Genomic DNA, 22647 nt, shown 5'->3' on the forward strand with positions numbered 1-22647 from the left:
GATCACCTGGAGAAAAATGTCCGCTTTGGCAATTGAACTCTATGGCATTGAAGTCCCTCCCCTCCCCAAACCCCGCCCTAATCAGGCTCCACCTTCAAAATCTCCTGCCGGTTGAGAAGAGGGACCTGGCAACCCTAATCACGTGCAAGTTTTGTGTTTGCATGCATTCGTCTCAGAAATAAACCATACTTACTGGGGCTTCCTCTTAAGCGTACGTAGGAATGCCACCTGAATTTATCGTTCCTTGTATATACCAGAAGCATATCAGCTGGGTTGTTTGCCATATGATGCAATCCTTTCAGGCATTGACAGCCAACTTGGATGGAAATACCAGATAAGCTTAGAGCAGACCGGCCCGCAACAGTTGGCAAAATGAAACCTCTGTCCGTAGGATCAGGTTGACCTGGGGCATAGTTTTGTTTAGTGTCTCGAGAAAGAGCCAGTTTTGGCAGTTAGGCAGCTTCCCGCTCAAAGGGGCACACAGCCTATTGTGCATCCACTGCTGGGGCAGTGTTGGCGTTCCTGTTGTGTGCTCTCTTGGCAAGGTCGGTTCAAGGTACTTTTTTACCCCAAACAGGATACACTCCTCTCTTCCTGGGCTTGTGCCAATGCCCTCTGGGTTGGCATCGCCACAAGGCCTTGACTTTGACCTGGCTGGCAGTAGCACAAGGCCAGAAGGAGGTGCCAGTCATGGAGCAAATCAATGCAGTGCCTCGGTGGCCTCTGCATTGATAGGGTCGCCAGCCTAGCTGGAGGTCTCCCGCTATTACAAGTGATCTCCAGGCAACAGAGGTCAGTTCACCTGGAGAAAATGGCTGCTTTGGAAGGTGGATTCTATGGCAGTATGCCCCTTTGAAGTCCCTCCCCTCCTCAAACTCCTCCCTCCTCTGGCTCCACCCCTAAAATCTCCAGATCTTTCCCAACCTGAAGCTGGCAACCCTATGCATTGAACTGTCCCAAGCAGTCCCTTAGATTGCCTGCCCTGCACACCTTGTGGGGCATTGTGCTATCAATGATTGCCCTGGAAACGGAAAATCCCGCAGTGAATGATTGCTATTGCACAACACATAGTTTTGTGGGGATGCAGCCTTGGATAGGATTGATGGAGAATGGGCCCTGTCTCTTGGACATTGCCTTAGTTTTTTAAAAAAATGTTCTGTGGTCAGTGCACGGCCATATCATTTACATGATTTTTATAGGAAAGTAGGAACTCATAAGCAAATCAGATCAGATCACCTGGAGAAAAATGGCCACTTTGGCCATTGAATTCTATGGCATTGAAGTCCCTCACCTCCCCAAACCCCGCCCTCCTCAGGCTCCGCCCCAAAAATCTCCCGCCGGTGGCTAAGAGGGACCTGGCAACCCTAAGCATAACCAAAGCATAAGGGAAGGGCAGTAGGGTTGCCAGGTCCCTCTTAGGCACTGGCAGGAGGTTTTTGGGGCAGAGACTAAGGAAGGCAGGGTTGGAGGAGAGGAACTTCAATGCCATAGAGTCCAGTTGCCAAAGTGGCCATTTTCTGCAGGTGAACTGAGCTCTATCTGCTGGAGATCAGTTGTAATAGCGGGAGATCTCCAGCTAGTACCTGGAGGTTGGCAACCCTAGGGGCCAGGGCAGAATCCATTCAACCTGGAAGGTCTTGGGGAGGAGCTAAAGACTTGGGCCTGCTGCTCTGACTAATTTTTCATTTCATATGCTCACAACAGATGGGTGGGAGTCGAATGCTACTCCTAAGGCCAGGACTTGCATCTTGGGAGTGCAAATACTCACACCTGAGTCTGGCTTGTGATTTAGCAATTTCCTTCACATAGGTCTCCTGAACACATCTTGGGGCCTGATACACAATCCAGGAAACCCAGAGTAGGGAAGACGTTACTGTTGTCGTGGGTACAAACCCCTTGACTTCAGTGGGAGAGTTAAGTGTGCACTCAAGAATAATGTTATGAGGCAAAATTGGTTCAATAAAATCTCCCCCATTGAAATCAGTGGGTCTTTAAAGTGTGTGATTTGGGCTGGAGCATGCCCAATAGAGCTGTCACGGTCCAGTTGGGGCCTGACGTGTCCTGGAATTATAACTGATCTCCAGATTACAAAGATCATCAGACTTTAGGATTGAGAGGGGCGGGCAGGGGAGAGGGGATGACATCATGGTGATGGTACAATGTGGGGGGAGGGGAGGCATGGGGTGCCAGCATCATGTGCAGTGTGATCACAGTGCTCTGGGAATCACCAGAAACTCTATGATCAAACTTCATGCGGCATTTGACTCCGAAGATTTTTTTTTAATTTTAATTTTTTTCTCCTGCTGCCTGAAGTGGTGCCTGCAGGAAGAGAAGGTTGCCAGTGGGAGACCTGGCAATCTTAATATAATGTCACTTCCAGGGAAAACCTAGATTCCCCCCAAAAAACTTTATAGGATTCCCAGTCGTCAGTGTGGATGTAGCCAACCGAGTGATCCAGCAGAATGGTCCTCAGAATTTGCAGCCCAGGGTTAGGCTTCCTTTCATCTCAACAAGGTTTTTTAATTGATTCCTGCATTGAGATCATTTGCAAAACTCTCCTTCGGTAACCTAGCAGAGCCTGTCCTTTTTCTCCCTGTGTTTCGTACGAACTGCCTATGATGGATTAAGACCAAGGCTCACCAAACAAATAACAAGTTGGTGGAGTTTCCTCTCATTAAGTAGATTTTCCTCTGAAGACCTCAGTGTTCAAAATGCATTTGGAATCTTTGCATCCATCCAGTTTGTTTAGTGTCATATAACTTTGGCATTGTCTCTTGCGCTGGAGTATTGGGTACTCTAACGGGAACTTTCCAAGCTTACCAGCAGAGGAAAATGGAGACAGCTATCCCTGTTGTGTACCCTCAATGCCTGGACATATCTGTACTCAGCTCTCTTGGCTGATAGTCAATTTCAGGTCAGTCCTTTCTGAATACTCCTTTCTGAATACTCCCTTTCTGAATACTCCTCCAGAAATTGCTGGAGATATAAGGGTGGAACCTGAGGAGGACAGTGTTTGGGGAGGAGAATATAATGCTAATACAGTCCACCTTCAGTGGAATATAATGCTATACAGTCCACCCTCCAAAGCAGCCATTTTATCCAGATCCCACCTGGAGGTTGGCAACCCTATCTCCATTGAAAGTTAGATTATGTGCTTATTGGGGTAAGGGCCTATCTTTGTGTGTGTGTGTGTGTGCTATTCTGGAAATTGTCATGTAAACTGTAATAAAATCTGCCCAATATCACAAAGTATTTCTCCTTAGGCTCTGTTTTTTTTAACTTAGTAGCATCTATTAAAAGATGGTACACATCTATTGATTGCTCATCATTATTTACAAAGTGACATATTTCAGGAAATCCCCACAGCGGTTGTTGAATTGCAGGTCTCCAAAAAGTCACGCTTGGCATGGCTGAGGAATAACATACCAGTATTTGTGACACCCTTATATTTTAACATTTTAAAAATGTGGCCGGGATTTAAAAGCAAATCATCTTAGCGCAACAGACAGCAAATCCTGTCTTTCGAACTAGTGATTTAACAACTTGAAAGGAACAAAAACACAATGTTGCTAAATCATTCTAATGTTTTTGGACATCATTTATGGAGTCAGGTTTGCTGAAATAATTGGATTCAGCCACAAATGAACCAGGCACAATCCATCCCTGCATCCATCTAGGAAATACGAACAGAGATCCCAGATTCATATATATGAATATGTCTTTAGGTTCTTGTGCACATTCTAACCTCTCATTATGTCTGTGTCTTCCATTCTTATCAGCAGTCCTTAAATGCACTACAGACAATGGGATCTTAACACTAGAGTCTCTGCAGTGATGCATTCACAAGACTGCCTTTCATTTTAGAACAGCCAGAAAGGGCAAATGAATGAATGGTTTAAAAGTTTGCTCATTTCATGCCAGAGTTGCCAGTTTTATGCCATTTCATGCCAGAAGTTGCTACTGTCATTGTGTTTGGATTCATTAATGATTAACTCTACTTTGCACTTGGCAAAAATGATCTGTTCCTTGGCAAAGTGGCCAAGATATCATAAAGGGCATCTGCATGCAAATTGATAAAGACCAAGTTCTCCCACTGAAAGCAAATTGAAATATCAGGAACATTAAATACTAACCATGACAGACTGGAACATGACATGGAAAAAATGAAATAGTTGCCCTTAGTCCTTGCAAAATTATTTATTTTTCAATAGTTAAATTGGTAACTGAGCCCAAATCACTAATCCAATGAATAGGCTATCTGTTGCATCTCTGCATGAGTACACTGTTCTGGCCATGCCTTCTGTCAGTCAAGATACAACCAGTTTAGTTACTCATTCAGAAACACTTTTTTAAAAATGCTTCTATCTACACGAGGGCTGTGCACCATTTTTTTTGCAGTATTTTTCGGGTTCGGGGTTAATGGACCCGGAAAATTTCCAAAAAAAAGCCGAATTGCAATATTGGCTTTTTCCACATATTCGAAAATTTTCATTTTTATTAAACCCAAACCCGAAAAATAGGGGCTGCAAAGCTGAATGCTGGGCTCAGCTGAGCCCAGCGTTCAGCTCTCTGCTGCCTGCCGCCTCCGAAGTCCATGTGGACTTCGGAGGCGGCAGTGGTGCAGACCCAGCAGGTAAGTGAGGAGGAGAGGGGATTTTAAAAATGGTAGTGGGGCCAAAATGGCCCCAAATAATGCTGAAAAAAATTGACATTATTCAGGACCTTATTTTCAGCGCCTTTATATTACTGCCATTTTCCCTCGGTATTAAAAAAAAAAAAACACCCCAAAATACCAATAAGGTGTTTTTCTGAAGGTTTTTTTGTTCAACTTTAGCTGAATGTACACCCCTAATTTACACATTGTCAGTTGGTGACAAGTTTCTGTAAGGGGCAAACCAGACATGACATGCATTCCTGTATATGTTCCCTTTGCAAAAGCTTGTCACCAACTGACAATGTATAGATACAGGCATATATTTTTCTCCCCTTGCCTCTTGTAGGGAAGAGCAGCTTGGGGAAGACGCTGATTTCATGAGAGACGTGCTGTGGTGTGTAAGTCACCCTGCTTGCTTCTTTCCCTCTGCAAACGTTCTCTGAGAAAAAGACTGATTATCATTCAAATTTTAGTGTGCAGATATGGCCTTTGTAATGTGGTTCAACCACTCCACATTGTCTAGGGTGCCAGGAACTCTCTGAGCATCCACCATGGAATCCCTTCATGTACTGAAAATGCTCTCTAAGGCACACTCAGCACTTGTCTGTGGCTGTGCATTGCAAGAGAAGACTGGAAGTGATCTTGGGTTGTCTTACCATACTGATCTATGATTCTATGATCTTAGAATAATAGAATCATAGAGTTGGAAGGTACCACCAGGGTCATGTAGTCCAACCTCCTGCACAATGCAGGAAATTCATAACTACCTCCCCCCCCACACCCCCAGTGACTTCTACTTCTCACCCAGAAGATGGCCAAGAAGCCCTCTCTCTCATGATCTGCCTAAGGTAATAGAATCAGCATTGCTGACAGATGGCCATCTAGCCATCTAGCATTGCTGACAGATGGCCATTAAAAACCTCCAGGGAGGGAGAGCTCACCACCACCACTGAGGATCTGCTCTGTTAGAAAATTCTTCCTAGTGTCTAGAAGGAAACACTTTTGATTTAATTTCAACTTGTTGGTTCTGGTCTGACCTTCTGGAGCAACAGAAAACAACTCGGCACCCTCCTCTATATGGCAGCCCTTCAAGTACTTGGAGATCTTCTCATTTAAGGAACCCCCTGATAGGTCTCCGGGGATTCTCTGGAAAGGGGTTTGAAAGATACCTTTTCAGGGTGCAGTGAGGGGGCTAAGAGAGGAAGCCCCACTGTCTCTGGTGAAACTTGGAAAACCCTTGCGTGCAGACTTCACCGTGTCTCTCCTGCTAGGCCTTGTGCCAAGTCCGTGCCAAGTGGGAATTTAGTGGCACTTAAGAAGAGGATTTAGGAGGGCTGCATTTGCATGATTCTTTCATGCTCTGTGGTAGCAGTGTGCCCCGGCAATGAACTCCAGCTGTTCTTTTCAGCGCTGCCTTCTGAGGGAGAACTGCGCAGTCATGGTTCTGACGAGGGAAACTGGTTCTGGTTGCTGCTTAATTCCTTTCTTCAAAGGAACTGTGCCGAGCGCTGTAGCGAAGGACAAGGCGTTGCTGCAGAAATATTGAAAAATGTCACTTTCCCAGAGCCTTTGAGCCTGGGCTGGGCTAAAAAACTAAGCCCATAGACATCATTGTGAGCGGTTTCTGCTACTCCTGGGACCAGCCAGTTCATCCACGCATATTGATCACTAATGAACCATAGTATTCAGTTCTGATTCATGTGTTATTCACATGGTAAAAGGGGGGGGTCCTCCACATGAAAGCCCAATTGTGAGGTGCTCCGTTTGTCTGGTCTGTGCACATTCAGTCTTTCCGAAGAGAGGAATTAAGTGAGCGCTGCCCCATTGCCATGCAGAGGGGCAACAAAAGTATGCAGCATCTCTGCATTGGGGGGGAGGGAGTAGGCCTTTGCTTGCCCTTCCCTGCATCCTAGGGGTTTCTGGACTCCAATGAGTTAAATAATTACCCCTGGGTGGCCAGCATTCCTTTTAGGGGGCAAGGAGCTATGCGGCTTCAGGCAGTCTTGGAGGGGATGGGTTATCGAGATCCGTTTCAATCCAGATTCAGAAATGGTTTTGATTGCCCTGACTTCTCATCTTTACCAATTCAGTGATGAGAGACTCTTATCGATTCTCCTGGACCTCTTGGCAGCATTGGATGCCATCAACAATAGTATCATTTTGGGTTAGGGGGCACTGTGCTTTGGTAGTTCTGCTATTAGTGGACTGGCCTGGTCTGGAAGGCAGTGCTGATAGGGTTGCCAGGTCCCCCCTCTCCACTGTCGGGAGGTTTTTGGGGCGAAGCCTGAAGAGGGCAGGGTTTGGGGAGGGGAGGGACTTCAGTGCCATAGAGTCCAGTTGCCAAAGCAGCCCTTTTCTCCAGGTGAACTGATCTCTGATCTCTTTTGGCTGGAGATCAGTTGTAATAGCAGGAGATCTCCAGCTATTACCTGGAGGTTGGCAACCCTAGTAGAGGTTGGCAACCCTAGTAGTGTTGAGGGGCTGCTGCTGTGCCCTGCGGCATTTGTGCAATGGAGTTCTGTAGGGATCTTTGTCCTCCATGTTGCTTTAACATCTTTATGCAACCACTAGGAGAAATCATCCATGGATTTTGGAGTGAGGCGCCACCAATATCGGAATGGCACCCAGCTCTACTTCCCCAGAACAGCTGAGCCAGTTGTGTTTGTGGAAGTCCTGAACAGGTGCCTGGAGAAGTAGATAGATGAGGGCTGATAAACTGGAGCTAAGTCCAGAAAAGTCTGAGGTAACGTTGGTCAATGGAGAAGCTGCCCAAGGACTAAGGAGTCAGCCTGTCCAGGAAGGGGTTGAACTCCTGAAGGAGCAGGTTCATAGTATGGGGGTGCTGCTGGATCCTTTGAAACTGTCTGGAAGCTTCAACTGCTCCAAACTGTGCTGTCCATAAGGTTGCTAGGTCCCTCTTCACTACCAGTGGGAGGATTTTGGGGTGGTGCCTGAGGAGGGAGGGGTTTGGGGAGGGGAGGGACTTCAATGCCAGAGAGTCCAATTGCCAAAGCAGCCATTTTCTCCAGGTGAACTGATCTCTAGCAGCTGGAGATCACTTCTAATAGCAGGAGATCTCCAGCCACTACCTGGAGGCTGGCAATCCTAGGTGTCCAGGCACGTATAGGTGAATTTGAGGGAGCTTCTCCTTTTATTATCTCTTTTGTGATCTTCAGGGTTTGTTCGGCTTGTCCTTGGATCTTTCCTGATGGTCCTTGGTAAACGAGGGTTATGTTCATTGGCTGCTTAACTTTGTCGCGCCTCTTGTTGACACTGGAAGCGGAGAAAGAAGTGCTGTCTTCATGCCGTAGGTTTGCCAACATCCAGGTGGGGCCAGTAGATCTCCTAAAATTACAGCTGATCTCCAGACTGCACCGATCAGATCCTCTGGAGAAAATGCCTGCTTTAGAGGGTGGAATGTATGGCATTATATCCCACTAAGATCCCCACCCTCCCCAAACCCCACCTTTTCCAGGCTTTACAACGCAGAGTTGGCAACACTACATGTGAACTTCTCTGGCACACACAGAGAAGAAATGATTTGCATGTAGATTTCATTTTGCTACATATAGGATGAAAGTAGTATATGAATACTAATCAATTTTCACTTTCCCACTGCACCATCGACATTTGGCCTTGCCTTCTCTCCTGTTTTTTTGCTTATAGAATGAGACTCTTTGGTTGTAATTTTAATATATATTTAACTGTCACCAGAAAAGAAAGCTCCTCTGTTGAGCAGGCCAATATAACCACTGAGCAGAAATATACCGGGGAGGGGGAAGGGCTCATTTAATCAAATTATGTTTTTGTTAGGTTTACAACTATGTTATAATTTTACAGGAAATTTGGCAATAAGAACATTTGAAAGTCGTACTGTTTTTCTTCATGTCTGGAGGGCACATCAGATTAAAAAGGACCAACTATTGACCTGCTACCTCAGAATACCAAAGGATTGTAATTCCTACAGTAAAGAGTTGCTTGAAGGTTTACAAAGTCACGGAAAGCAGTACTAGTCGGTTGATATGTATATGTTGCAAACATACAAAATGGCCAAAATATGAAGTCTGACCATTGGTCTGTCCGGCTAAGATTCACCTGACTAGCAGGAGCTCTATGAGGTCTTGGCAGAGATTGCCCCTGGTCATATTGCCTGAATCTTTTACTGGAGACATCAAGAGTTGCATTCAGGACCTTCTACTTTCATAGGGTTGCCAACCTCCAAGTGGCACCTTATGAAATATATTTATTTATTATGATTAAAACTCCTCTTACCTCAGTACAACTTTTCATCTTAAGAACTTCTGCCAGCTTTCCAAGTGCGAGCTAAATCTGCCACCATCTCGTTGTGAGGAGGCATATGCTATCTTTGGGTTACTGGTAAGTCAGGCCAGACAACCAGCTGGTTGACCAAGAATCAGGCATGGCGGGGTATCTGTTGGCTACTCAAGTATGATGTTTCCAAGACTGTTGATGGGTGAAAAGAAATCCAGCAGAAGTGCTGCTCCTTCCTGCCCCAGTCTCTTCTTCCCTGGCATCTGGAGGGGTTTCTAGATTTTAAGAACATCTCTCATTGAGACGGGCTCTTGGCCACTTCGACAAGTTTGTGCTTTCAGACTGACTTGGCTGTATGTTATTAAAATGATCAACTGTCTGTGGCCCGGTATCTTTCAGGAATATGAATAGCAGATCAAATCCTTTTCATTGACTAAAAAGGGTGCCTGATTAATCAGGCAGCATTTTTTTAAAGTATCTAATTGCGTGGCGCAGAGTGGTAAGCTGCAGTACTGCAGTCAAAAGCTCTGCTCACGACCTGAGTTCGATCCCGACGGAAGTTGGTTTCAGGTAGCCAACTCAAGGTTGACTCAGCCTTCCATCCTTCCGAGGTTGGTAAAATGAGTACCCAGCTGGCTGGGGGTAAAGGGAAGATGACTGGGGAAGGAACTGGCAAACCACCCCATAGAACAAGTCTGCCTAGTAAACTTCAAGATGTGACATCACCCCATGGGTCAGGAATGATCCGGTGCTTGCACACTGGAAGCAGGGAATCCCAAACACCCAGTGGGTCCTTCCCCCTACTGCTCAAGTGGGCAGCGGGAGAAAAATGGGGGGAAATAGTAAGGTAACCATCATGCCCTCAGCCACATTGACATGACTTCTGGCACAACAGAAAGCGATGTCAGCATGTTTCTGGCAACACTCTAGTATCTAGTGTTTAACCATAGAGTTTTGGCTGAATGCTAGAGTGTTGCCAGTAACATGCTGACATCATTACATCACCAGCGAGGAGCCCTCCATACACACACACACACACACACACACACACACACACACACACACACTGAGTTTCCTGCTGATTGCTGGCTTCATTGCTGGCTTTCCTGCTGATTGCCTTGTTAGGATTGCCAACCTCCAGGTAGTAGCTGGAGATCTCCCGCTATTACAACTGATCTCCAGCCGATAGAGATCAGTTCACCTGGAGACAATGGCCACTTTGGCAATTGGACTCTATGGCACTGAAGTCCCTCCCTTCCCCAAACCCTGCCCTCCTCAGGCTCCACCCCAAAAATCTCCCGTCGAAGAGGGACCTGGCAACCCTAGGCCTTGTCTACACAGTCAACAAAGAGGGGGTAAAATGGACTGCAACCCCTCAGGCTGTTAGTGAGGTGTGGCACTTGATCATCTTCTCTAAAAAGTAGAAAATTAGTACAGCAAAAAATTAGCTTGTTAGTTTCATGGATTTCGTAGACATGGGAGACATTTTTAAAAGTTATCCCATATTTGCACTCTGGGGTGCAGGTGGAGCCCATTCTACCACCTCAAAATTTTACCATCACATTCTCCTGCCGGTGTAGACCAGATTTTAGAATTAGGGTTGCCAGTCGCAGCTAGCAATCCTTCCCAGGAGGAATTGGGGGCTGGGGACAGGCATGCCAGCATTGCCCTGGAACGCTGGATCACTTCCAGAAAAAAGCAGAAGTGATGTCATTACATGAGGGCAACAATCTAACCATAGAATTGTGGGTGAATCTTCGAACATCTCCCTGATGTAATGATGTCACTTGTGTTTTTTTGCTGGAAGTGATGTTGCATGCCAGCACAATGCCAGCATCCCCCCCCCCATTTCCCCCATGGAGGACTTGGAAGCACTGGCAGGGAACAGGAATAAGTAGGGGGAGGTTTCCCACTATAGCGAGAGACCTGCCCCCCTACTTACAAAAGGAATTTCCTCCCCCACTCCGTTCTTAACCATACAGGGGAAATTGCCTTTGCTAAGATGCAATATACTTTATCTAAAGTAAAGAAAGAATACTTCATAGATATTGTTTTATTCATATGCAGATATCTGCACATTTAATTAATTAATTGTATGATTTGCATGCTTGGAATTTCCCCACAAACGTTTCTTTAATCAGGTGACAAGCTCTACTTTTATTGAAACATGTAGGAGGGTTGTGAACCCCCTGGGAGCGGCTACAATTCAAGCACAACAAATACATATAACTTCCTAAAAGCTGGGATCACAAGTCAGCCTGTTTATCATGGAAAATAATCTTTTTTAAACCCAGGCATAGATCTGTCTTCTTTTCCCTACTCCCTCCATTTACCCCCCAACGGAGACACCCCTGGTAACAAATAGCAAAGACCAAGGGGGAGGAAATAGGATTTTTATGCGTGTTAATTTAAACAGGAAAGGTAGATGGAAAAGAAAACAAATGAAGCGCTATTCAAAGTAAAACGGTGCCTGTTCCCGGTCTCCAAGGTTCTAACACCTGACCTAAGAATCAGTGGGTGTGTTTGGGATAAAGGAAGGGAGGGCAGGGAAATGAGGGAGTTTCATAGATAAGTTTGGTGGAAGGAAAATAAACAACAGTGGTGGGGAAACCAAACCAAGATAATCACAGGGATTGCAATTTTTTTTTTCATGCTTATGTGGCTTTTATATGTCAAAACTGCAGTCTTTGTCATTAAAATCTGGAGAAAAACAAATCACTCGTTCCTGAGCTTGTTAAATGTGAAATTGTTAAAATCCCCAGTGGTCTTAGTCAGTGTTAGCCCTAATGTGGTTATGCAGCCCTGGCCATCTCCTGTGTCAAGGGCCGTGCAGTCGAACCAGAGACAGGCAGGCCCCTTTCTCTTTGGGCCCCCCACCATCGAAGGGAGCAACCAGCTTTGCTTTCTGTGGTGCTCCGGTACAACCCGCGCAGTTTGCAACTTGTCTCCTGAGCTTTACCTGAAGAATTAACTACCTGATGACTCTAGTGAACAAGATTTCAATTTATAGAGAGGTTTCAAACAGTCATAGAAAATATTCCTTGTTGAACCTATTTGATATAGTACTTTATTCTGTAAGAAAATATAATACTCTGATCCTTCTGAACTTTACCTGATGAATTAACTACCTGATAATATTTCAACTCGTAGAGAAATCTCAAACAGTTAAAGAAAACATTTCTTGTTGAACTTATGTGATATTGGACTTTACTCTGTATTTTACATCTTTTTGAGAGAGAGAAAGGTTGTATGATTGACTTAAAGAAAAACTATGTATATACATTTTCAAGCAGTGTTGGACATTGTGAATTGTTAAACTGTGACAATCAATAATAATTTTTGATGCTAATTTTTTGAACTATGTATACTAGTAAAAATTGAATTATATTAGAAATATTAGAGTGTATGAATCAACTGCTATTTATGATTATGTACACATACATTATAGGTATTACTATTCTATTTGTATACCTTTAGTATACTTGGTACCTGTTCTCCCTATTATTTATATTTGTTAACCCATGCAGATGGCCAGAAGACGGTACTGCCGCTATAAGCTCAGCTGGGGCTTCAGGTTGCCGAAGGGGCCAGCGGAGATCAAGCCGCTAACCCTGGCCTGGCTCTTCAGCTGGAACGACAACATTTAGGAGAAGACTGAGCTTTCCGGCTTGCCTTCTTATTGGCTTGGGGGTCTTTCTGACCACTTAGGGGTGCCAGTCTCCAGGTGGGACCTGGGGATCCCCCAGAATCCCACCACGATTTCCTCAGGAGGTTTTATTCATCCCAAATCCAAACATGCAAACTTCTCACAAGCGCCTCTTTCACAGTTTTGCAACTCAATAACTTCATTCTAAAGTACACGTTGGAAGCTCTTTTGACTGTGGAACTTCCTGCAACTGGACACAGGCACCTCAGGCAGGCTGTGCGTGTAATGCCACCTACGCAAGCAAATCACTCCCACCGGTAAAACAGAACAAACTAACGTTTAGGAAGTGTAAAATAGTTTGGTCAGGGATGCACGAAGCCTCTCTGAAAAATTGTGGAAACTTGACTGGAATATTTTGGTACACCCTTAGAACGTGTTACGTGTTTTGCCCAAGCAAGGACCTCCCCACATCCCTCGGAAATGTCATTTTAAGTCAAATCTAGTGAACGCAGATCCTCCTATCTAGACAAATGTTGCTAGCCTTGTTGAAATTCTGTTAACTTGTCCAAACTCTCAAAAGTCTCTTCATGTTTTGCTGGAGGAGCAACTCCCTCAATTTGATTTGCGTGTAGGTGCCATTCCGGTGAGGAAGCCACTGAGATGGTTTCCTACCGTTACAAAAAATTCATTTTTCTGTGCCCTAGCACAAATGTCAGCCTCAATCCGCAAATAACTGTGGCTTGAAAGCTCAAGCTGCATTTCTAGTCCCTCTTCGAAAGAACAAAACCATGGTGTGTCCTCTGTAGCAGATACGCTGGGTGCATTTTCAGTACAGGGAGGAGCAGCTGTTCCCGGTGGACAGCTGCCAAGGTTCACCTGTCTCCATGGAGTCTGCACAGAGAGTATCAGGTCTCCGTGGGCTTCACAAGCCTGTTGGCCTAGATCTGTTGTGGAGATCACAACTTTTCTTCTTTATTGCCACGCTGAGGAAGAAAACAGAAGCAGTTGCTTGCTAACATCATCACGTTTTGAAAATTAAGACCGGACGTGGAATGTTACCAACCGGAGTGTGGTCTTTCTGTTCAGGTGGTTCCTTCATTACAAGTTTTGCTTTATTCTAGCAACGGCCAAATGTTCTCTGGCTCTCTTTGTGTTTAGCTAAGTTTTTTTCCAGCCCTTGAGGACGACAGCCACCAGATCATAATGGCCCACGGACTTACCCAAACAGAAGAACGTGTTGGGTTGAAAATATGGAACAATGAAGGCCTATGACAAATTAGGCCTGAACCTTTGAGGACATCTGGGGTCAGGAATTCCAACCTGAGATCTACTGCCATTGTTTCCTTACCACTCTATGCAGTTAATTCATGTAATAAGAACTTGGCTGTTCAATGCTTCTTCCAACAGAGATCTGGAAAAAGTAGGGTTGCCAACCTCCAGGAACTGGAGGAGAAATAGGCACCACTGTACTAATATCGGGCGGATGAGGAAACCAGCACAGGAGCGAAGTGTATACAAAGTGCACAAATTTTTATAAAGCTACCAAACCTAACATACAAAGTATCTAAACATACTATATACACGGTGACTGTACAAGTGAAATAGAGTCTCTGTCAATTGTAGAGGAAATGGTATCCAAAGTATTCACAACAAGGTTCACAGCGAACCTCGTTGTGAATACTTTGGATACCATTTCCTCTACAATTGAGAGAGACTCTATTTCACTTGTACAGTCACCGTGTATGTTTTAGTTTGTCAATCCACTTGTATTGATATATTGTTTGTCTTAGCTTGATAGTGTATATAGGATGTTTAGATACTTTGTATGTTTGGTTTGGTAGCTTTATAAACATTTGTGCACTTTGTATACACTTCACTCCTGTGCTGGTTTCCTCAACCTCCAGGAACTAGCTGGAGATCTCCTGGTATTACAACTGATCTCCAGCTGGTAGAGATCAGTTCACCTGGAGAAAATGGCCACTTTGGCAATTGGATTCTACGGCATTGAAGTCCCTCCCCTCCCAAACCCTGCCCTCCTCAGGCTCCGCCCCAAAAACCTCCCACCGATGGCAAAGAGGGACCTGGCAACCCTAGGAATAAGCAAGATGATTAAGCACCTGCCATCATGAATAATCCTAAAATGTAACATTTTTAAAGTTCATTTTAAAATGCTTTTATGCATTAAAATGCTTTTAATGTCTTTCTCCCAGGCAGCTTACCATAAAAGTCATCCGAAAACAAATACCAAAATATTAAAAGCCACACACGACAGGCAGAAATTCTTTCAGTGCCTCTGGCAATGAGGAGGACAGAACTGAGCAACTGATTCCTCTGAGTCCTGGTTGCAACTCCATCCTCTCTGGCAACAGCAGACTCCTGGAGGCACAGAGGAGGGTGGGGAAATAAAGGACTTCGGTAATACTCAAATGGTGCAATCTGTTGTTGTTTTCCCCTGGTGGGGAGTGGTATATAGGCCCATCCACTGTGGTTAAAAGAAATATTAAAACCTCAAATGTAACATGACAGTGAAAGTCATCAAAACACTATGAGTAATGGCTAATCAAACAAAAGAAACCCAATATATACAATCCTTTTCTTTTGGTCCCTTTTCCCAGAATCTGGAGGTTGGCTGAGCTTTACTTGTGGGGTAGCAGAGGAAATCTTTTATGTGGTCTCTAGATACACCTCTGGATTCTGGGCCTATGCTAGGGTTGCCAGGTCCCTCTTCGCCACCGGCGGGAGGTTTTTGGGGTGGAGCCTGAGGAGGGCAAGGTTTGGGGAGGGGAGGGACTTCAATGCCATAGAGTCCAATTGCCAAAGCCATTTCCTCCAGGGGAACTGATCTCTATCGGCTGGAGATCAGTTGTAATAGCAGGAGATCTCCAGCTAGTACCTGGAGGTTGGCAACCCTAGCCTATGCAGATAATCCTTCAGAAACTTCAAGACCTCAGCTAAGCGGCTTTTGTGGCACCTCGAGAAGAGGGGCCTTCCCGGTGCATGGCTAGAGGAGCAATCCCATGCTTACCTGCTCAGTCCTACCACCACAGCAGCAGCATTTGGAGCGGTGGAGTCTGATCTGGAGAACCGGGTTGGATTTCCCACTCCTCCACATGAGAGGCAGAGGCTAATCTGGTGAACCAATTTGGTTTCCCCACTCCTACACATGAAGCCAGATGGGTGACCTTGGGCTCGTCACTGTCTCTCAGCCCCACCTACCTCAGAGGGTGTCTGTAGTGGGGAGGGGAAGGGAAGGTGATTGTAAGCTGGTTTGATTCTCCCTTAAGTGGCAGAGAAAGTCAGCATATAAAAACTAACTCTTCTTCTTCTCTTCTCATTTGGAACTTTCTATTCATTTTGAAACTGTGAGCTATTCTTCTCTTTTCTTTAACTCTTCCTCTCCAAAGTTTTTCTCTTCTATTTTGTGGGTATGTCTGCTCCCCTCACCGGTTCCAGGAAGGTGCTGTGCTATACTCCACCTTTCTGTATATGCTAGGGTTGCCAACTGCCAGGTAGTAGCAGGAGATCTCCTGCTAATACAACTGATCTCCAGCCGATAGAGATCAGATCACCTGGAGAAAAATGGCCGCTTTGGCAATTGAACTCTAAGGCATTGAAGTCCCTCCCCTCCCCAAACCCCGCTCTCCTCAGCACCCTTCTCCCCAAGGTGGGCCGAACCAGCTCCAAAACTGTCCCTTAGCTCTAGAAAGTTTGGAAGGATTCTCTGCGCAGTAGCAGAACCCATAACTGTAACAGACTAGATGACCACTCAAAAAACATTGGTGATGGTTAAGCAACATGGCTTCTCTCTCTCCCATGTTGCAGCACTCACCCATGTTGTGATCAAGCTAAAGTGAGGCAATATATCACATACATGCATTATGGAGCACAAAGGTTGGGTCTGTGGTCCCCACCCTGTCCAGTCAGACATAAGTAACCACTTAGAGCGGTTCCTCAGAGGAACAGGCTTCCTCGGGAGGTGGTAAGCTCTCCTTCCCTGGAGGTTTTTAAGCAGAGGTTAGATGGCCATCTGTCAGCAATGCTGATTCTATTACCTTAGGCAGATCGTGAGAGGGAGGGCACCTTGGCCATCTTCTGGGCACTGGGGGTGTGTGGGGGAGGTAGTTTGGCATTTCCTGCATTGTGCAGGGGGTTGGACTAGATGACCCTGGTGGTCCCTTCCAACTCTATGATTCTATGATTCTAAGTTGCGGGTCTTCTTCAATGCCTGCACACATGGTGCCCAGTTTGGAATGCTACACTGATGTGCATGGGGAAAGTTTCAGCCTCCTCCCACTGTATGATTTTCTTGGCCTGAAATGGCCCCGGGGGAGGGGGGTTACTTGACCCACTGGGGAAACTCACAAGGGTACACATGGGTATCAGGGTGTCTGTTGTGGGGAGGGGAAGGGAAGGTGATTGTAAGCCGGTTTGAGTCTCCCTTAAGTGGTAGAGAAAGTCGCAATATAAAAACCAACTCTTCTTCTTCGCCGTCCCTGTGTACCACAGTCACAAACTGAAGTATTTATCACGTAGGTCTTGCAGAAAAGTTTAAATGTGGTGATAACTTTTGGCCCTGGTGTGGACTGTGCCAATGGTGTGCCTAGTAAGAGATTGTTTGAAATAAAGGGTCTGTTTCCCTTCAGGGGGAAATGCATAAGCTGTGACCAGTTCACTCTTCCATTAAATAATTAGAACAGTGAAAAATAAAATACGAGGAGAAACGGAATAACCTTTCCTAATTCCCCAAATGTACACTCGAGCGCAATCCAAAGACAGGCTTTCTAAATCATTTGGGAGGGCCTTAAGCTATTTTCTGTCTGTCTGATTCCCTTTCTCTGCTTTTAGTGCTCTTAATGGCGTGTCAGTTAGACAAGCAGCTCTGCCTTAATTTTGGTTCCGAGTGATCATTTCTTGAAAGATTGTGTTGAGTCACGACTGTTTCAAGAAGAGGGATGTGTCTTTTGTTTTTTGAAGAGTAAAAAATATTCAGTGCGGCTTAACCCTTTGCGCTCCATCATGTTCCAGGCTGCCTCCTGATTGAACAAAAAGTACGATTGTTTCTTTCTGTTCGTCTTTGCGCGACTTCAGTTTGGAGCCCCACCTTGCGATCACCGTCTCATCCCACCGTGTCCTTGAGCCCTAACGTTCTTTCTCCCTCTGTAAAGACTTCAAGGACCCTCCCCTCAAGGAACAAACTACCCTGTATGTTTCTTGGAGGCTATGTGACAAGTATGGGGCAGTTTCCCCCACACACACACACACACTTTTGCCACTTCTAGGGCAGAAGAAATGTACGTTTTACTGATCAATGGAAGTAGCATGCATCGATCCGTTTGGAGACATTCAACGTTTGAATGTTTTCAGACATTACGCTGCTGAAGAAGACGGTACATGGAACACTGTGATTCTGAAGTAGTGCAAATGGGAACGAAGTGCAATTTGGTGCAGAATTCGCCTTCCTGAGAATCTCAGGTGTTAAGAGGCAAATTTCTAGCCCTTATGACTGTAAAAAGATGCTTCAAACTGTCCGAGCCCTGCCTGCTGAAACCTTCGAAACCGGAGGGGTGTCGCAAGATCTCTAGGGGATAGTATCTATGCTATTCCTTGCCCCACCAGAATAAATGCCGGAAAAGAACAAAAATGTACACATTTGGGACAGAATTTGGATTCTGAAATGTGTGTGCGTGTGTGTGTGTGTGTAAGCACACAGAGAACCCAGCACGTTTACAAGGTTGCAGAATGAAATTTACATGCCCCAGTTTTCCCAGACAGCAGAATTCGATGGTAAAGTTTTCCTTGGAGTGCAGTAATCCAGGTTGCTTGTGAGAAGTTTGCATGTTTGGATTTGGGATGCATAAAACCTCTTGAGGAAATCGTGGTGGTGTAAACCCCTTTGCCGCCTTTAATATTCCTAAGTGAGGAGGAACCTTTGAACGAGCCGGGTTTGATTCCCCCCTCCTCGACATGAGCGGCGGAGGCTAATCTGGTGAACAGGATTTGTTTCCCCACTCCTACACATGAAGCCAGCTGGGTGACCTTGGGCTAGTCACAGCTCTCTCAGCCTCACCTACCTCACAGGGTGTCTGTTGTGGGGAGGGGAAGGGAAGGTGATTGTAAGCCGGTTTGATTCTTCCTTAAGTGGTAGAGAAAGTCAGCATATAAAAACCAACTCTTCTTCTCATACTCCTCCACACAGCTGTGTAAGCATGTTTCTTCTCCGAGGCCAAGGCCACATCAAGCATGATGGCTTTCAGGTCACAGCTTTGACCCCTTCTGGTGGTGCTGAGACCTCCAGGTTCTTGTGTGTATGCAGCTGCCTGGGAGAACAGAGAAGGGGGGATCAGATGGGAGGCCATGATGGGGGAGCCGAGAAGCCTTGAACCAGGCTGATGAAAGGAGGTGGTGGGGAGAAGTAATTGGTGGCAAAAGCAGATCCAGACCCAGAGAGTAGCCTCAGGCAAGTCTCTGATTCAGCCTCAGCATGCATCTGCAATAGGTGGTTGTAGTGATAGTGCAGGCCTACCATGCAGGACCATTGTAAGGACTGCTGAGTCAGTGTCATGTAGTGGTTAGAGCATCACACTAAGATCTGGGAGACCAAGGTTCGAATCCCCCACTCTGCTATGGAAGCTCGTTGGGCGACCTTGGGCCAGTCATGTGCTCTCAGCCTTATCTACCTCACAGCATTGTTGTGAGCATAAAATGGAAGAGTGGAGAATGATGATTGCTGCTCTTTGTCTCTTTTGGGGAGAAAGGTAGGCGATAAATGGAGTCAAGAAATAATATTTGTGATATGCTTTAAACATGCAGGGAAAGCATTATCTAAATATTGCTATTAATATTGGGGTGTCCTCAAGTTTCTCTAGGCCCTTAGAGAACAGTTATCATCTCATGACTCACATTTTTGGCCACTTCGGTAAATAGTTTTTTGGGGTCAAATAGTAAAAAAATCCTAGCCATGCCCTCCAAAAGAACCTTAATCCTTCATCCTACATTTTATTTTAAATTGGTCACCACTGTTTGCAAGCATAGTTTTTTTCCATGCCTGGGTGGACATTCTCACTGGTAGATCAGTTGAAGCTTCAATATAATCTATCTATTAAAGTTTGCTGCCCAAAGCAATATATTTTGTTGACTGCAAAATTAAGGGTGGACACAGCAATTTAAATACTGGGTAGGGATTACCAGAATACTGCTTGCAACCTCACCAAACTACAGTTCCCAGGATTTCTGATTCCTGAGCTTAGTCAATAAAAATAGTAAGAAACAGACTGTGCAGATACGCCCTATGTGAGCAAGTGATAAACTGTTAACTTTTGGTTCCTACACCAGGTCACCCAGATTGATCAAAAGCTAGATGACATCCTGAATGCTCTTCATTTTCAATTTGGCAAGCATGCACCAGAGAGGACATCGGCTTCAGCCACCCCAAAGGCCAGGCGGTTACGGTCCTCATCGGATTCTCCCCCAATGAGCCGTAAGATGTGAGAGTCGCCGGACGTTATCTCTCCATGCTTCCATTCTTCCAGAAATAGTTGTAGTTGACCTTTGGGCCCAAGTTTGCTACTAGTTCAAGTGAATCCACACGCAGAGGGAATGAGGCACATCCCCACCTGCCTTCCCTTGTAAGCCTCAGGCCTTCCTCATCCTGCCTTCGTTCACATTGGCAAATGGAATCTACAGGCCGTGGCAACACTCCACCGGACCAGAGACAAGAACACCATGAGGGAGCTCAGAGCCTTCCACCAAGCAGTCCTATTAGCCGGTTCGTGAGCTAGGACAGATTCACGTTGTGCTCAATGTCTAGGACAAGCAATCCTCATACGTCAAAACTATCTAAGGAAAAGCATGAACTGACCCAGAGGTCCTCCCTCCTCATCGCCAGATGTGCATTGGGACTCTTTGGTTAAGTGTGGGTGAGCGAAATGCCATCTTCACCTCCTTAGGGACTCTCTAATCTATCTGAATGTGTTCCGTGGGGGGACGCGGGCATTTGAGAATGGATGCCAGAGCTGAGACCTGACCTGACCCGACCCAAATGATGCTCTGGGTTCGCACACCTTGTTTTGCACTAGGAGGTAATAATTGGTCTCTGTGTGCAGTTCTGGGTTCTAGGGGCAGGAAGGTGAGAGCCGATTCTTTGGCCCAGAACCCAGATGTGTGCCTGTACAGATAACGACTCAAAGAACAAAAGTGACAGGTAATCAAACCGGGTTTGCTTTTCCCCCGGCGTACCTAGCATGGGATGGGTCGTTTAGAAGACCAGGCTGACTGTGGATTTCCAGCAAGACTTGAGTGTAAAAAGTCACTTAGAGCAGGGTCAGTTGATATGTGAATCTCTTTCTAGGGCCCCATCCACCTCCTTTGTTTGGAGGAAGTTTTTATTTCAGTTTTGTTCCTCAATGAAATTAAATACCCTCCCTTATCTTCCACTTTGGAAGCCATAATGCACAGGCAATGTTCTCTTTCCCACTAGGAGGAGGATTAGGAAACACCTCCTGTTTCTCTCTTTAGACCTGGCAGGCTGGGGATAGTCCAACCTGTTTTTTGTCAGGCAAAAAGTGTGCAACATAACGGGGCTTCTCGTGGCCACAATATATCACTCATATCCCTCTCAAGACAACCGAAGCAGGAACATTTAGTTGCAGAAGCTCAAGATGTTTGCAAGTGAGACAGAAAACAGGTTCAGATGGAGACTAATGGTGGGCATCCTGTGCTTTCCTGGGTTGTGTAGTCAGACATCTGTGCCTGATGCAGTGTGAAAAAGGAACATACACTGGGATCTGGCGGCTTCAAGATAGGGAGGGAGATTCAATAGGCATGGAATTGTCAGGGATGTAAATGTCAGCAGAGCTACACACAGTTCTTGCTGCCAAGACAGCCTTTCGTACCAATCACATTGCTGGCTCACTGGGGAGGGAGGGCTTTGGCTCCTATTTGCTTGTTGTTCTGATACTCTCCGGTTACATCCGCTAAGCACAGGGCAAAAGACTGTGCTTGGCTACACTGGAGGCACCTGGAGGCATACAGACTGGAGGCAACTGCCTTCCTACACACACACACACACACACACACAGCAATAGGCAACATCTGCCCTCCTGCCATTATGTGTGCGCCACAGCTGGGAACAAGACTTTAACTTTAAAACTTTATTACGGTCCACGACCAGCACAAAAACAGATACGGGGAATAAACAAAAAAAATAAGATCAATATACAACCTACTTCACCTAACAACCACCAGACAGACAAGACTCGATAGGGCCAAACCAAACATTATGGTGGCCTGGGTTTGGGCCTGCAGTTACCGACGCCATACAGGAGGAGAACTTCACCTCTTGAATATTTTAATTTTTGCATCACATTAGTGGCATCAGTTAAAACAGATCTGGTTCTACACACATGTTTTGCGCACATTTTACTGGATCGCAGTTTGTGCAATTGAGCTGTTTTTTTCATGCATTCGACAATAAATATTGCAAATATTTTTCTACCACAGCAAATATTGGGGGGGGTGTCACTTGAAGAAGGGAAGGGACAATGTACTTTGCATGGTTTGTAAGCAGAAGGTCCCAAGTTCAGGACCCGGCATCTCAAGTTAAAAGAATCTCAGGTTAGTGCTGGCAAAACTTTGGACAGCTGCTGCTGACTCAGATGGCTGGACTTATAATCTGACAGCTTCATATGTTTGTAAAGTATCCCTAGCATCCCCAAGGTAAGCACTATTGACTCTAGTTAGGGTTGTCGAGTGCCTGGTGGTGGCAGGTAAAATCCCGCCAATCCATCAGGCTGCCCGCCGACCACCTGAGGGCCGGCAGGCAACGCGTGCACGCATGCCCGCACAACATGCCTATGTTGCTTCTGGGTTTACCCAGAAGCGATACGGACGCTCTAGCAACCTCTGCAAAAACTCTATGGAATCCATAGAGTTTCGGCAGAGATTGCTAGAGCGTCCGTGTCGCTTCTGGGTACACCCGGAAGTGACATAGGCGCATCATGCGGGACGCATGTGCACATCGCGCCAGGCCCGCATGTGTCGGACGCTGCAGCAATGCTCTTGAAAAGCTCCCGCCAAT

General features: G+C 45.8%; 1 protein-coding gene across 1 annotated transcript in view; it reads left to right on the plus strand.

The window, feature by feature from the left end:
* Positions 1-20060, plus strand: part of LOC130489032 (potassium voltage-gated channel subfamily KQT member 1-like) — a 319184-nt gene extending 299124 nt beyond the window's left edge. Inside the window, exon 17 of the mRNA XM_056862736.1 lies at positions 19905-20060. Coding sequence (XP_056718714.1) covers positions 19905-20060 — 156 coding nt within the window. The remainder of the gene's footprint in view (positions 1-19904) is intronic.
* The last annotated feature ends 2587 nt before the right edge of the window (positions 20061-22647 follow it).

Source organism: Euleptes europaea, chromosome 17 (genome assembly GCF_029931775.1).
Source record: "Euleptes europaea isolate rEulEur1 chromosome 17, rEulEur1.hap1, whole genome shotgun sequence".
NCBI classification, from domain to species: Eukaryota; Metazoa; Chordata; class Lepidosauria; order Squamata; family Sphaerodactylidae; genus Euleptes; species Euleptes europaea.